Here is a 16,918-nt window from a genome sequence, read left to right as displayed (position 1 = left end):
AAGGAATCCTGCCCATCCCTCAAGACTGTCACCCATTAAGACTACCCAAATCCCTGTCAAGTCAATCTCTTTTTTTTCTATAATTTCATTATCGTTCTTTTCCTTGTACAATCCCATTTCTTCTTATTTGGCATTTGTATGGTACTCTTCTCCAGTTATAAATGCCTGCCTAGCAGCGTGAGTGTACCACCTAGGTCTGGCGCTCCAGAAAATGGCCTCGCTGCTCTCACCTAAGCCTGACACCACACACAGGCAAGGCAGGCCCGTTCTCCCAGGCTCTGATTTCTTGGAGGGCAGGCACTGTGGCCATTTGTCACTGTCTCCCACTACCACCCATTGGACTGAAGTCCTCTTCCTATTAGAAACTTGTTATCCAGTCAGTGCTGAAAAGGACTGGCTGGTGGTATAAATGAGTCAGGTGGTGGGATTTTTATGGGTGCCCCAGGCCTTTTCCTCTTTCCTGCAACTGATGTCATTATCCCGGCCACGGGGAGGAATTTTCTGGCCTGGAAAAGTGGAAAGTGACCCTGGACAATAATGCACTCCCTATTAAATCACAGCACATCCCAGAGGGCTGCCCAGCGCATCACAAGGAAAGAAGAAACCAAGATCACACAGGAGGCCGGAGCTAGGACTGGTGGGGGTGGCAGTTGGGGCGTCCAGGTGTGCCCCTCTCCCCTCCCATTTCCGGCTACAGAACTGGTACCCTAGGGGTGTGGGCTCAGCACGCTGTCAGGGTGCAAAGGTTTCTGTAAGAACAAAGAGCCTAAGAGTTGGGCTTTGGTCAGTGAGGAGAGCTACTGGGGTGGCCGACGAATCTCTCGCTGGAATGGCCTTTCCCTTTGTGGGCTGGCTCTCCCAAGTGGTTGGTGAGGTGAGGAGGAGCCAGGGACTCGTTCTTTCTCCCTCATGTCCAACATAAACACCTTTTTAAAAAGCAGCAGATTAACTAGAGTGGGAAGTAGGGGAAAGGCAGCCTGAGGAGGCTGCAGAGTTCCCCTCCAGACGCAGATAGAGGGGCCCAGGCCACCTAGCTCACCAGCTAAGAGGACCTGACAGATTTAGGGCCACTGTAAATGTGGCGAGAACAAACCTCAGTTCCCAGAAGTCTATTTTTCTGTCACTTCTATCCTGAGCTCCCTTTCCACTGGGGTCTGGACAGAAACCCAGTCTGCGTTGATAGGGCATTACAGCTGAGTTCCAGGAAGCTTACAGCACTAAAGCACTGGGTGCAGGTGCCAGAAGTAAATACGGGCATATCTTGTTTCGTTGTACTTCACTTTATTGCACTTTGTGGATACTGCATTTTTTAAGAAAGTTTGTGGCAACCCTGTGTCAAGCAAACCTACTGGCATGCTTTGTCCAACAGCACTTGCTCAGTTCCTCTATGTCACATTTTAATAATTGTTGCCATATATCCAAGTTTTTCATTATTATTATATTTGAATTGCTGCAATTTCAGATAAAACTTGAATGGATGAGGAGTTGCTTCTCACGGAGGAGCAAAGAAAGTGGTTTCTTGAGATGGAACTCTCCTGGTAAAGATGCTGTAAAAATTGTTGAAATGACAACAAAGGATTTAGAATATTATATCAATTTAGTTGATTAAGCAGTGGCAGGAGGGACGCCTGGGTGGCTCAGCCGTTAAGCGTCTGCCTTTGGTCAGGGCGTGATCCCAGGGTCCTGGGATCGAGTTCCTCATCCGGCTCCCTGCATGGAGCCTGCTTCTCCCTCTGCCTGTGTCTCTGCCTCTCTCTGTGTGTCTCTCATGAATACATTAAAAAAAAAAAGCGGTGGCAGGGTTTGAGAAGACTGATCCCCAATTTGAAAGAAGTTCCACTGTGGGTAAAATGTATCAAACAAGATTGCATGCTACAGAGAGATTGTTCATGAAAGGAAGAGTCAATGTGGCAAACTTCGTTGTTTTTTTGTTTTGTTTTGTTTTGTTTTGTTTTGTTTTGTTTTGTTTGAGAGAGAGAGAGTACAAGTGAGGGGCGGTGAGGGGCAGGGGGGGAGGGAGAGAATCATAATTAGACTCCATGCTGAATGTGAGCGCAGAGCCTGATGCAGGGCTGGATCCCATGATGCTGAGATCATGACCTGAGCCAAAATCAAGAGTCAGACACTTGATCAACTGAGCCACCGAGGCACCCCATATCGTTCTCTTATTTTAAGTAATCACCACCGCTACCCCAGCCTTCGGCAACCACCACCCTGATCAGTCAGCAGCCAGCAACACCTGGGCAAGACCCTCTACTTATGACTCATTGGAAGCTCAGATGATGGGTAGTATTTTTTTTTTTTTTTTACCAATAAGAAATTTTTTATTAAGGTCTGTGCATAGTTTTTGTAGACACAATGCCCTTGCACACTTTTTTTAAAAAAAAGATATTATTTATTTATTCATGAGAGACACACAGAGAGAGAGGCAGAGACATAGGCAGAGGGAGAAGCAGGCTCCCTGTGGGAAGCCTGATGCGGGACTCGATCCCAGGATCCCGGGATCATAACCTGAGCCAAAGGCAGACGTTCAACCACTGAGCCACCCAGGCGTCCCTGCTCTTGCATACTTAAACAGACTGCAATGGAGTGTGGTTTAGGGGGACACATTCAAGCCAGAATGGCAGGTGTATGCAGTTCGCAGAGAAAAGGAACTTTCCTTTCTCTCCTATTCCTGCTTCTCACGGTTTTTATCCAAGCATTTTAGCTATCCCCTTGAGACATCATTCCCTTAGGGTCCTTAGGCCTTTGGAAACCAAGGTGAACACCTTCCTTCTGCTTTCTGTCCTCCTTCATCCCTTCCCTGGGGGCAGACAACTCAGTCATCTGAATCCAAGCAAGAGCAAAAGGGAGAAAAACCAATCAAGCTGCCACATAAAGAGACCATTCTTCCTCCTGGAGTACTGAAGAGAAGCTAGTGGGGGAGGCTTCGTGGCTTTGGGATTCCAGTCATGTCCTCCTTGGAGACAAAAGGTGATAAGCAGCAGTGGTTCCCTTAGCGAGTAAGAAGAGAGGGAGAAGCTTTTTAAAAACATGTTTATTTTAAATTTTTACATAATCTTTGGGTAATTCAGAATGAGATTAGGTATGTTTCAGACACTTCTGAGATGGAGGTCTCCAAACCAAAATGAATAGCTTACGTGATTGAAGGACTGGGGGAACACATGACAAAGGATGAAGAGACACCTACTGACAAAGACACAAACCCCTTGGGACGGGGACTTCCCTGCAGCACACAGTCACCATTTTTAAGTTACCTGTCGCAAATATTAAACATCTCACCAGACCAACAATAATACCCCTGTCTTATTTGCATTTTACTAGTTTCCATAGAGAACACAGAATTAAAAGTTCCATAGACCCAGAATCACACTTAAATTAATTTGATCCCTTATATTAATAATAACAATTAAAAGCTAGCATCTACCCAGTGTAGTCTCAGTGTCCACACCAACGCCTATCTCCCACTGGTGGAATGCCACCTTCCTCTGTTTATGATTCAAAGATTGCAATGAGTGCATCGAAAGAGAACCTAAAGCAAGCTGAGAATTCCTGGGCGCACAGAGGTGGAGAAGACTCCCTCTACACAGCAGGAAGCAGCCCAAATGCTCTGCCTATTCCCAAGCCAAAAGACCAGAGCTGCAAGGAGGGAGCAGGAGGAGGAGGGACACTTCTGCACTTGCACCCCCGCTGCCTTGGATGGTTTCCTGGGTGCTCCAGCCAGGGCAGTTGTCGTCTCCCAGTAGCATAGTTAATTCCCTGATGATGGGATTCCCTCTCTGGCTTCCCTCAAAGCAAGGTCCTGCCCAGGTGTGAGCTTGGAGCAGGTTCTTATTGGAGGAAGGAGGGAGAGAGGCAAAGAAGCCACTATGTACTAAGCACCTGCTATGTGCCAAGTACAGACCCGGGACAGGTGTTTCATGTAAGCTTAACAACAACCCTGTGAGGTAGGCTCATTACCTCCATTTAGCAAATGTGGAAACAGAGCCTCAGGAGAATTAGCCCATGGTGGCATGGCTAGTAAACAGGGGAACATCAATTTGAAAACCCAGGGCTTCTCTCTCCAGGACTCCTTCTACTGCCCATATAACCCAAGGGTCTGGCAGCATGAGAGCACTCCAGCTCCCAGACCGCTGGTCTAGAACTCAAGCTGAAGAGGCCCTTGAGCACATGGAGCCAGGAGTCCACAAGCCTGGGTCTAGGAGCCCTGGCTCTACAGCATTACTTTGTAACCCTGAGTGAGTCCTTTACCTTCTCCTCACCGGGGCCAGACCAGTCCAGTGTGGTTCTTCACCTGGGAAGGGGGTAGCAAAACTCCCCAGGAAGCTTATTTGCACACCACAGTGGGAGGGGCTCTATCTGGAGACTCTGACGTTGCCCCTTGCCGGAGAGGTGGAGGGCATAGCCGTCTGATAAACCATTATCTCTAAGGTTCTGTATTTTTTTTTTTAAGATTTTTTTTAAAAATTTATTTGAGACAGAGAGTGAGAGAGGCAGAGACACAGGAAGAGGGAGAAGCAGGCTCCATGCAGGGAGCCCAATGTGGGACTCGATCCTGGGTCTCCAGGATCACGCCCTGGACTGAAGGTGGCGCTAAACCGCTGAGCCACCCAGGCTGCCCTAAGGTTCTGACTTCTGAGAGCAACTTTAAATTCTAGGGAACCACATCCCTAACTCCCTGAGACACATTCTGCAAAAAAGCCCATGAAGGTCAAAGAAATCATCGGATCGGGAGGCTTTTAAAGTACAAAATGCCTTAAAAGTAATTTGAGAGAGGGAAACAATCTACTGTTTTAGAGGGGAAAAACAAGGTGGCAGGCAGGAGGGGGTGGGGCAGGCATTGACAGGGAAGCAGCGGACACGGTGTGCGAACCCAGCTGCAGCGAAGGGTCAGGCCAGGCCGAGCGTGGACAAGTCAGGTTTTTGGCATTTGGCTTGCCAGGTGTCTGCCATGGGGCTGCACTCAGAGGGAGCGGTTTCCTTAAAAAATAACTTGAGCCTTGAAGTTTGGGCAGACCTTAGAGAATAAACATGGGCAGTAAAGGCAGAAGGGAAAACACAACTCAAATGACTCAAACATCTGCTTGACGTGTTTCTCCACTTCCTCTAAAAGCTCCTCCACCGCGCAGCTCAGCGAAGCCCTCTCTGACCACAGTCACGGCAAATGCGTGGCCCCTCTGAGCATGAGAGCGGACAGCACGGAGTCGGCCTCGCCACGAACGCCCTGAGCACTGAGCACACTGAATCCTCCCTGTCTCTCTCCCACTGAACTGTGGACAGCCGGAGGATGGAGACCGTGCCCTTCTGTGCCTCTCTTCTCCATATGGAGAAGGTGTGGGTTCATCAAGACCCTCTGCTCAGAAGCACCCAGGCTAAGGACCCACCAAACCAGCCAGAGAGACAGGAATGCCACCTCTCCCAGGGGCATGGGCTTTGGGAGAAACTTTGTTCTGGAGGAATCGACATGTTTCCTATGCCCAGTACCACTCATTGGCCCCCAGAGCCACCCTATAATACTGGCCCAATCATAATTTGGGAGAATTTCTTTAAAATGTGACATCGGTGTAAAAGTGCAGGTTTGAAGCAATGGAGAGTGCTGGTTTGTGAAAATAAGGAGAAAACAGCCCAGCTTTGGCAGCCCTGGTGGGAAGGTGGTATGGAAAGAATGCTAGGTGTGTGTGTACATGTGTGTGGCAGGAGGCTTTGGGCTCGCACACCTCTGCAGCTACGGGGCAGGCTGGACCTGGCTGCTTGCTGTTGGGACTCCTACAGCCTGTGGTTCTCGCTCACAGAAGGCCCACAGTGCGGGCCGCGATTGTTTAGGAGCGTGATCTGCCCAGACTTGGTGGAGAATGGCGAGGGGGACCTGACCAGGGAGCCCATGCTCAGCAGCGAATCCTCCGGAAGCCAGGCAGTGTAGCTTTCCCCAGCAGGTAGATGTCCTCATCTGTGCCCTGGTTGAGGTGCTTCACCAGATTCTTCTCGAAGAGGAGTGGGTGGTAGGCGCCCATCGTGCAGGCACTGTCAAAGAACTTCTGGTAGTAGTAGCACACATCAGTCTTACGCTTAGATGGGAGGAACTCGTAAATATCCACCTGGTCACACAGTGTCATCATGATGATGATACCTGAAGAGGAGAGCAGAGGTAAGTCCTGCCCGACAACCCACTCCAGCACCCTAGAGGTCTGCCCCGTGAGTCCAGCAGCTCAGAAACCCAAACCTGGGGAGATGTCGATCTAGAGTTTCTGTTGACAACTCTGATTCTCAGCCCGAGCTCTGCCAGTAAGCCAGTCCAGCAGGCTTCCTCAGGGTGCAGGCTGCTGAGCTTATGACCTGTGAATCCCTAAACACTAGAGGACTGAAGTGCTCCGTTCATCAGTCACTGAGTGTATCGGTGTGAACATGAAGAGGGAGGACAAGAGGACAGAGGAGACAGTACCATCACACGTAGATAGTACTTTCTAGCACTTGTGTATCCAGCGGGAGCCTCGCAGGTGGCGCTGACTGGGGGGAGTTGTTTCTTAACGGTACTTCAGAGAAAGAGTGTGGGTGGGGAGGCTGTCCTTCCCTCAGCTGCCAGGGGGGTGGTGGGAACAGGAACTTGCGTAGCCCATATTGACGGGCTCCATTCATTCCGACAGGAGATAGAGCGGAGGGGGTGAGGCCAGGTTGGCGCTCTCGGGGAGGTGGCACAGAACACTGTGCTGGAGACACAACCCAACGAGAGGCAGGAGACTCCTGCTACACCCACGCTCGTCCCCACCTGGCTCAAGTGTCTCATGCAGGACACGTCTCTCCCTGGGCCTCAGGGTCTCCATCTGCCCCGAGGGGTGATCCAACCGCTTCTCCTACCACACAGGTTGTTGCTAGCATACAGTGAGATCATGGCTCTCAGACTCCTCCTAACAACCCCTTCTGACCCCTTAGGATGAAGCAGTTCTCACTAATAGCCAAACTGTGAACTGCTAGCAGCAACTATGTTCCAGAGGAATCAGATATGGGAAAAGCCCTCTCTGGCTGCCCCTGGTCCAGTGGGGGAGAAAAGATACTTCTGCAACCAAGCTGGGGAAGGCGCAACAGAAGTGGCTTCTGGAAATTATGGGAGGGAGCACCTCCTATGGGTCTCAAGTAAATCTCCCAGCAGCAGTGGTATGGGGCCCGGTAGGGGCCATGACCAGGAGGGATGGATGAGGGCAGGGCTGGCAGTGGAGGGGACTGCATGGATAAACACCAGCCACTGGGGCGATGGGAGAGTGTTCCCCAGATGCTTTTCCAACTATTCCTGCTCATAAGGTCTCCCAGAAGAGCCCCAAATGCATCAAATGCATACATACAGAAGTTGAAGAAAAAGGTATGAAGATATGGTCCTGAGATGGCCCCCATCCCTTTCTCCAAGGAGTGCCTGCGACATTGAACACTCAGTTGTTCATGAGCTCAGAGGACAGTTCCCACGGGGCTACCCTGTGCTGCACCCAGAAGAACCCATCAAACTAAGAGACTCTTAAAGACAGAGAACTGAGGGTTGCTGGAGGGGAGGTGGGCAGGGGAAGGGCTGGAAGGGTGGTGGGGATTAGGAGGGCACTGGTGATGAGGAGCATGAGGGCTTGTATGTAAGTGATGAATCACTGAATTCTACTCCTGACACCGATATTATATCATGTATAATATGAATCTAAATAAAGTTTTGAGGAAAAAAATGTAAAATTAAAAAAAAAAAAGAATGCTTCAGTCTCACGTCCCACCCTGAGGGAGTCTGCATTCCAGGAGAGCAAGCACATCACACAGGGTGGTGTCCCAGAGCTATCTGGAGGAGAAGAGCCATCCTGTGGGGGGGCAGGGGGGAGGCAGAGGAAAGAGCTGCCCTTCCATGTGTCCAAGAAGAAAGTCTGAAGCCCGCATTTAGGACCCTCTGGCCTCAGAATGCAGCCCACCTACACCAGCTCCCTCAGCTCCATTCACGACCCTCAAACCCCATAAAGCTTTGCCTCTCATTCTTCTCAGGGCCATGACTAGGGTACTCACCAGGTTAAGGCCGATTTTTAAAATTTTGAATAAAGTATTATTGATTCTTGTTTGTCCTCGGATTCCAGTATGGCTCAGCATAACATGATCACTGATCCTGTCCTTATTTAAAATGTTGATATTTCACTCAGCTTAAAATCTTACATTAATTGTGATTTTTAAAAGATATCGTATGCATAGTATTTACCCAGTCACTGAATTTTTTGGTGCCCCCTTAAATTGGGAGGCCAATGCCTGCCTCCCCTCCTCTTTCAAATCCCAGTGCTGCCCTTCCTGTTTTCCTGACCCCTCCCCACACCAAATCCAACCCTTACCCGGGCCTGGCCCAATGCCACTCCTTCACCAAGCTCGCTGACAGAAGGGGTGCTCCCTCCTGGCTTTCTGACCCCTGATTGAACTCCCCCACAAACACCCTAAAGAAAAAGGATTCTCTCTTATTGGTCTCTGGATCTTACCTAGAACTTGGCACAGCCTACACATACAGCAAAAACCTAGCAATTGTTTGGTAAGCAAAGAATTGGATGAATGAATGAATGAATGAATGAATGAGATCTCATTTTCTAATCTCTTCTAGAAACAAACATGAGAGGTCTTTCCCCAGATACGGACTCACCGAGCATCCCGGAGGATGGGGGGTTGGGCTGGATCTCCTCTGGGGAGACTTCTTGAATGATGTCCCATAGCTCCCAAGGCATCTGGGGCTTGAGAATGTAAAAAGGCTGGTCGGGATGCAGCTTGCGATAGCTCTTGTAGTTCTCAAAGAAGCTGTAGTCGGGGCTCTGGTACCACTGAAAGGGAAGGAGAGGGTCTTCTCAAGAAGAGGGATGTGCCTCAGAGCCCCTTCCTTGGAGCAGACTCCAGACTTCTCTGCATCACAGCTCTCACTTGACAGCACAGTGGACCCAGCACACAGCCGGTGCTCACAGGGAGTTTTGAGCTTGGCCACCCCAGCACAGCCTCAGACTTTGGGATCATGACTCAGGGAATGCTATCAGGGCCCAAAGGGGCCCTTGGCACCATCTAATCCCACTTTTTATTTTTAAAGGGGTGAAAACTGGGGCACAGCTTGCCACATCTGTCGGTCCCGAGCCCCTGTCCCGCCCCAGGCAAACTTCAGTTCTAAGTGAGACCAGAGCAAGACTGTGGAGGCTGAGGTGGCGAGGGCGCCGGGGATGGATGACCAGAGCCGTCAGCTCCCAGGGGGTCTGACTTCAGAATCCAGTGTCCCCAGGACAGCAGCCTCCAGCCTTGCGCCCTGACACCGTTGTCCTGTGGCACTGCGGCACGTAGGGAGAGGCTGGTTGACACGCCCGACGGACAGCAAGTGTGCCACTCTGGAGGAGCTGCAGAGCAAGGGGGCCTGAGACTCCCAACCCCAAAACAGAGCCCTCCGCTTGGTAAACAAAGTCCTGGGCAGGCGACTTCCCCTCTCCGTACTCTAGTCTCCTCACCTGTACAAGGGAAACAGCCATGCCTCTATCTACTTCCCTCTGTTGTTATGAGTTGAAATGGGAAGAATTCTGGAAAGTGGAATGGTGATTCTGTCCCAGGAATGTGTAATCACTGTCTACTCCTGCTGATCCGCACCCGAAATGACTGTACTGGACGGCCCCACCCGACAGTGAGAAATCCAGCCACCCCGACTCCTGACCCGCGCCAGAGTTAAGAGAGAAACATGGCCCTGTGGGGCCGAGCACAGCAGCGAGGCTGCAGGACAGGAATACTTCTGCGCTGCTCGTCCGGATGACGAAGGAGCCAGTCTTCAGGGCTGGCCCAGGTCAGCCGTGACTTTCAAAACCCAGGAACTTGGGAGCATCTCTAGGGAAACGGAAGACTCAATCTCTCTTTCCCACGGACGCCCACCTACCTTTGGGATATCTGAATGGTAAACAGACGGGTCCCATACAATTAGGATTCCTTCGTTGTACAGACTGTCCTTGAGGAAGCGCCCTTCAGTGGTGACCAGCTGCAAGGAAGAAACAGACCAACTGTCACCTGGATGCTGACATGTAAACGCTTGCCTCGTAGTACTGACTGGCAGGTCACAAGCACCACCAGAGGCCCCAGGGCCCGTGAGGCTTCTGTCTTGGTGTAGCACTTAATTTCAGCGATTTGTGAGATCAGCCGTCGGACGTTCACCTTCAAAAGCACACATGCCCCAGGTGGAAACTGAGAGGAACAAGTGGCAGAAATCAAATCAAGAGCTGCCCTGAAACGAAGAGCAAGAATCACCACAATCCCTCCGCACCCCGACTGCTCACCATCACGAGGCGGAGAGCTAATCAGTGTCACTGTAATAGCCCAAGAATGACTACGGGAAGGTGTCAACCCAGAGAGCGGCAACTTGCCACGAGCCTCTGAAGTCATTCAGCTACCTCGTCACCCCCCCCCCCCCCCCCCCCGCAAAGGTAAGAACGGCCTGGAAGCCTGAAGACTACAATCCCACTTCCTCAGTATATCATTGAGATAAGAACTATTAGCAGTGGGCCCACCTTGGCTGGGTTCTACTGGGTGCTAAGGAGTCCCCAGGGAGGGGTGGCTCAGTCAGTTAAGCGTCTGCCTTTGGCTCAGGTTATGATCTCAGGGTCCTGGGACTGGATCCTGCATCAGGTTCCCTGCATCTCTGTCTCCCTCTGCCTCTCGCTCCCCTTGCTTGTGCACACTCTCTCTCTCTTAAATAAAATCTTTATGGGGATCCCTGGGTGGCTCAGCGATTTGGCGCCTGCCTTTGGCCCAGGGCGCAGTCCTGAAGTCCTGGGATCAAGTCCTGAGTCGGGCTCCTAGCATGGAGCCTGATTCTCCCTCTGCCTATGTCTCTGCCCCTCTCTCTTTCTATGTCTATCATGAATAAATAAATAAAATCTTTAAAATAAATAAATAAAATCTTTCAAAAAAAAAAAAAGAAAGAAAGAAAAAGGAGTCCCCAGGGGGTTACAGGGTGCCAGCATGAGTCTGGCCGTGAGGTGAGTGTTCAGGGACAAATCATAGCTGGCCAAGCCAGGAGAATGGGGTGTGAGGAGACAGAGGATGTCCCAGCTGTGACATGTGGCAGAGACTGCTAGGTATCACCCAATATCCATTCATTCTTTCTTCCTTGGAAACAAACAGTTCTGTTTACCTCAACACATGGCCACCTAAAATAAAGATGACCTGAAATAAAAATTTCCCAACTTCTCTTACAGCTAAGTCTGGCCCCATGATAAAATTCTGGCCAAGGGTATGTGAGCAAGTGTGACTTCCAGAAAGTGTCCTTAGAGGCAAATTCATGCCTTTCTTTGTTCATTCCTCCTTCCTGCCAGCTAAGAGTGGATGTGATGGCTGGAGCTGGAGCAGTCATCTTGGACCATGAAGCTGAAGTCCCATGACTGAAGGGCAAATGCACAAGGTAGCAGGAGCCTGGGTTCCTGACACACTGGAACACCATAGCAGTTCTGGAATGTCCACCCTTGGCCTTCTTTTACATGACATAGAAATACATTTTTATCTTGTTAACCTAGTGCTGAGGGGTGGGCAGCATGTTCCTGTCACTAACAGACAAACCTAATTCTACTCACTACCATGAGGAGCTTATCTGGGAATACGCAGGTTGTCCAGTGCAGCTAGGATACAGGGGGAGAGCTAGAAGGTATTAGAAAAACATAGGCAGGGGCCACGCCAGAGAGCTCGGGGTTTCTTCAGTAGATTATGGAACTGGTGAAGGCTTTTCAGTGAGAAGGATGTAAATTGACTAGTGTTCTGGAGTCTCGAGAGTTAGAGAGAAGGGGAGACCAGGTTTCAGCCAAAAAAAAATTATGGGGAAGGACAAGGAGCTTCAACTTGCAACTGGAGACTTGTAGACTCACTGCGTGCTGAGAGTGAAGGAAAGCGGTTCAAGGGGACTCCTAGACCTCAGGCCGTTTCCTACAATGAGAATGTGGAAAGAAAAGCAAATGTGCCAGGGGTGGGTGAGGTGGGGGTCTGAAGTTCAAGGATGAGGCAGTTGGCCTCAAGTCCCACAGCGAGGGGCCACTGGATCTAGGAACGTCTTCTGACTTTAAGTGCAGTCCTGTGTCCCCGGGGAGTATTGTAACCCCTGGCACAGGCATGCAGTGCTGTGGTCCAAAGGCGGGCCAGGCATCCCGGCAGGCGGGGCTTTGCAAGGCAGACGCCACGGAGCTGGAGCTGGCGACAGGAAGGCCCAGGGAGCAGCGGGCGACCTCCCACTATTCTATACTTCGGGAACAGAATTCCACAACTTCATTCCTATTCCCACCCTGCTCCACCCCCCTCGGAGCAGCTGGTGTATTGAGAGCCCAAGTCTTTTCCTGAGCCCCGCTTCTTTCTCTGCCATCAGCCAGGTGATGCAGGTGCGCTCAGGAGGACAGAGACGACTGGGATTCTTAAACCGTCTCCTGCTCCTCCCAGTAATCTCTGCACAAGGAGGAGGCCACTGGCAGCCGGTTCTGGCATCCTAAGGCTTTCCTGGGATCTGGGGCTTCGCGGGCCTCAAGTCCCAAGGGAGCTGCTCAAAAGTCTCTTCCCCTTTGCCACAAAGGCGAACAACGATAGCAACCGATGCCATCTGGTGCGGTTCATCCCAAGCCACGTACTTCCATACACTGTCTCAGTTCATCTTCGCAACAGCCCCAGGAGGTAATTGTTTTTAAGACGCTCTTTTTATAAATAAGGAGATAAAGTGAGAGATGCCAAGAAACTCGCCCCAGCTTACAGCTAGTAGCAGGGGGTCTGGACGGGAGCCCTGCTGCCTGGCTCCAGGGTCCGCCCTGCTGACCGACCCGCACTGCCTCCCGCAAGGTGGGGGGGGGGGGTCGGCGCGGGGTGTGGGAGGAGACAGACACGGCGCGAGAATGTTGCTTCGTCTGAGTCGTAGCAAGTCAAAGCTGGAAGATCCTCGAGGGGCTGGACCCAATCCGTCAGTTTAGATGGGTAAACTGAGGTCCAGAGAGCAGAGAGACCTGTGGGCGAGCTGGGGACAGAGCCAGAAGGGGAGCCCAGAGGCTGTCCCCCCCCACTGCGCATAAGGAGCGCCCTGGCTCCGCAGCCTCGGTCCTCACGCGCATGCGCACGCTGCCCCCCCCCCCCCCCCCCCCAGCTGCTGCGCGGGAAGCACTAAGCAAGAAACTGAGAAGAGAGGAAGGTAAGGGCTCGTTTTCCAGAGCAGGAGCAGAGGTGACGGCAGCCAGGCCCCGGGCGGGGACGGGGAGCGGCTGGCAAGCACCCCGCAAGTGGAAACGGACCTGGCCCTGACCTGCCCGCCCGCATTCTGGCGGCCCTAACGTGACGTTGAGAGATGTCCCCCTACCCGAGGGGCCTCCGAGCGGCTCGGGGAGGCGGGCAGTGCTCCGGGGCCGGGGAGGGCCATTTCCCCTCGCGGGGCTCAGGTGCAGGGGGACCAGCCGGGGCACCAGCCGTGCCGGGAGCATCTCTGCCAGCCAAGGCGCTGGGGACAGAATGCGCATCTTCTCAGGTGCCCCTGCCCTTAGCCTGGTGCAGAGTCCGACTGGGGTCCGGGATCCCAGGAGCCTCGTGATGAGGGACGTGAGTCATCGCCACAGCGACAGAGCCCCCAGGGACACCTGCCAGGAAAAGGCCACGCAGGGAGACGGAGAGGTGCTATTATGGAAACCTATTTATTTTTATTTTTATTTTTTTTAAGATTTTATTTATTTATTCACGAGAGACACAGAGAGAGAGAGAGGCAGAGACACAGGCAGAGAGAGCAGCAGGCTCCATGCAGGGAGCCCGATGTGGGACTCGATCCGGGTTTCCAGGATAACACCCCGGGCTGCAGGCGGCGCTAAACCGCTGTGCCACCGGGGCTGCCCATGGAAACCTGTTTAAAGTCATCTCTCCAGTCACAAAGTAAGAAATGCTCACTGCAGAAAGTGAGAGAAGAATACACACGACTGCATAAGGTAAGAAAACAACAGACAATATCTGTATGAATATGTTGGCCTTTTTTCTCCCCAAATCTTTTTTCCCCTCAGCGTCTTCCTGCCCCCCACCAAAATTCTTATGTTGAAACCCTAACCCCCGATGTGACTATATTGGAGGTGGGGCCTTCGAGGAGATAATTAAGGTTTAATGAGGTCACAAGGACAGGTCCTCCATCTGATAAGACTGATATCCTTATAAGAAAAGGAAGAGACCCTAAAGATCTCTCTCTCTCTCTCTCTCTCTCCACATGTGCACCGAGGAAAGGCCACGTGAAGAGGCAGAGATGTGGCCCTCCACAAGCCATGAAGAGAGCCCTTATCAGAGACCAGGCTTTATGGCACCCTGATCTTGTACCTCTGACCTCCAGAATTGTGAGAAAATAAATCTCTGTTGTACAAGCACTCCCATCTGTGGTATTTTGATGGCAGGCCTAGGACACTGATAGACCCTGTGTGTGTGTGTGTGTGTGTGTTTGTGTGTGTGTGTAGATACTGATATCTTAACTATAGAGTCTAGACTTACTGTCTTGTTAAACTCATACAACAATCAAAGTCCATGTCTTCTTAATCCTCCCTCACAGTATTTCTCAGCCCCAAACAGGGCCTGAAAAGGAAGCTATCAGGGGTCATATAACTGGCCCAGGATCGCACAGCTAAGAAAGGCTGGAGCTAGGGTACAAATTAAGGACTGTCTCATCTTTTCCCACTGTACCAGACAACCTTCATTCAAGACAGTAAAAAGTCTGTGTTCCAGCTGCCAGACTGGCAACTTTGCCAGAGTTACAGAAGTAGTCAGCACTCTGGGAAGACACACCGGGTGGTGGTAGAGGTCCTGAGCAGATACGAAAACTGAAGGCCTGACCATGGTAAACTGGACCTGGACAAGAAGCAGGTGCTCTCACAGAGAGAAGGGCACCTCAAGTGGAAGGCCACCGCAAATCCCAAATCAGAGGTGCCTGTAATTCCCCCTGGCACCCCAGAAAGTCATTGAAAGAATCAGCAAGTATAAGAAGAATTGATGTTGGAAAGTACTTCACTGTCCAAGCTGAAGAGGTTACAAGAATAAAGCTACGAAATTCAGCCACAAAGGACTACTATGCCACTATAACAAAGGAGGAGGAAAATTTCTACAAGCTAATGGAGTGATTTTGAGAAGACACTCAGAGAGAAGCAGTGTAAAAGAGCACACAGAGCCCACTGCACTACCTTCTGTGTAAGAGCCACAGGGACTTCAGAAACCCTATACACCTGTTTGTCTTGACAAACACAAACTCAGAAGGACACATCTGAACATAGTACAGTTGGCTGCCAACAAAGGGTGGGGGTAGAGCAGGGTGGGAGGAATGTTACAGGGGTGGTTAACACTTCTCTGTAGCTTTTCGGATAGTTTTGAATTTGGAGAGCATGTTAATATTGTGCATGATTTAAAAAGAAGGAAAAGAAAACCCCAAAACTGAAACAAAATGGATACAACAGAATTTCAAATGAATTCGACAATCGCAGCGAAGAGAAACACTTCGGAGGGAGGAATCCAGGTGACTTAGGTATAAGATGCATCATGTGACTGTGCGACCCCAGGCTTGGGCAGCATGTGGAGGAAAACTGCAAATCCATCCTGAACTCCCTCCGGTAGATTTGGAGTATGGAGAGATGTGCAAAGTAATTTTCAAACTATCTTAGGGGTATTACCAATGCGAGCAAATAAATAAATGGGCACATGTGTTAGATGCAGGATCCTCACTGTGAAAGGAGGGGGAAATGCAAATATAGAATGCGGAAGGCAAGGGATACTTTATGTGGATAGACTGAATTCAGTCAGGGTCTATCATTTCTAAAACAGGCATATCTGTGTGAACATGCATGTGTCTATGCAGATGTGTCCATGCACACACGCAGGTCCGTATATGCCAGTAAATACAGGAATGCGTGTATACATGTACTATTTCCTAGTTCTTTGTGCTATAAGAGCCAAGAAGCAAAGATACTTCAGTAGGCATGAACCACCTAGCACCCAGATCTTGGTTTCTAATATCAATGTTTACTTAAAAGAGCCAAGATTCCTTGGAAAAATGACATATTCCAGAGCTAAGGTAGGTTAGTATGAGGAAATAAAACTTTCCTCAATACCTCAGTGCTCCTGCTACAAGCCCTAGACGCCTATACTCTTCTATACCATCAGAATGAACTCTATAGCTATTTGTCTAATTAGTTGGTCTGCTCTGGTTCAAAACAGAATTAAATCTCTTATCTCCCCAAGAAGGCAAATGGTTATAGCTCAGACGATATATCTAGGTTAATACAGAGATATACTAAGAGGCCAGGAAACCTGGTGCAAGAGGAAAAAGGTCCAGGAACTTATAGACGTCTCTGGTTTCACATCTGAGCCAGTTTATATTCTAAAGGACTGGAGTAAGAAGGGTTCCCTTTGAGGGAGGGGACAGCTACCTCCTGCCTCTTACAAGTGGTGTGTTGGAGGGAGGGCAGAACCACCCACTTTTTGTCCCTTGCCTATGAAGTACCTTGCTAGTCATGTAGGACAACTAATGTGGCTCTCATTGCATTGCCCTAGAAGTCAGAGCTTGAGCAAGGAAGAACTAGTACGTTCATTATCTGTTGTAAAGTATTAGATCAGAAATCTATCTCTGATCCAGAATACATGTGTATATATATATTCAGCATAAAACTAATAAAGATGAAACATTTAAAACACAACAGATAAGTACAATTAGTTGGACTACCTTGTTATGCCAGAAGATACCGAACTTTAAAAAAAAAATACTAAGGAGGGCATGCATGTCACAGGGAAATAGGGGCCAGCTTCAAGGAACTCCCACCGGCCAAATCTAAGACTATTTGAACGCCAAAGTAATTCAGAACAATGATGAATTACAAACCACTGGAAAAAGAGGAATCCATGAGTTCTTACCAATCATAAATAAAGAAAGGAGAGGAGAGAGGGA

The 16,918-nt window shown here is 50.2% G+C and overlaps 1 protein-coding gene across 6 annotated transcripts in view; it reads right to left on the bottom strand.

Annotated features, from left to right (window-relative positions):
• Positions 1-3,019: 3,019 nt before the first annotated feature.
• Positions 3,020-16,918, bottom strand: part of ST6GAL1 (ST6 beta-galactoside alpha-2,6-sialyltransferase 1) — a 121,261-nt gene continuing 107,362 nt past the window's right edge. For all 6 annotated transcript variants that reach the window (XM_038583652.1, XM_038583653.1, XM_038583649.1 and 3 more), the window contains 3 exons: positions 9,890-9,988; positions 8,636-8,810; positions 3,020-6,127 (listed from right to left, as the gene is read on the bottom strand). In XM_038583652.1, the coding sequence (XP_038439580.1) occupies positions 5,886-6,127; positions 8,636-8,810; positions 9,890-9,988 (516 nt within the window). In that variant the 3' untranslated portion in view covers positions 3,020-5,885. The remainder of the gene's footprint in view (positions 6,128-8,635; positions 8,811-9,889; positions 9,989-16,918) is intronic.

This window comes from Canis lupus, chromosome 34 (assembly GCF_011100685.1).
Source record: "Canis lupus familiaris isolate Mischka breed German Shepherd chromosome 34, alternate assembly UU_Cfam_GSD_1.0, whole genome shotgun sequence".
NCBI classification, from domain to species: Eukaryota; Metazoa; Chordata; class Mammalia; order Carnivora; family Canidae; genus Canis; species Canis lupus.
The sequence above is the reverse complement of the archived record's forward strand: the minus strand, read 5'-3'. Positions and strand labels throughout refer to the sequence as shown.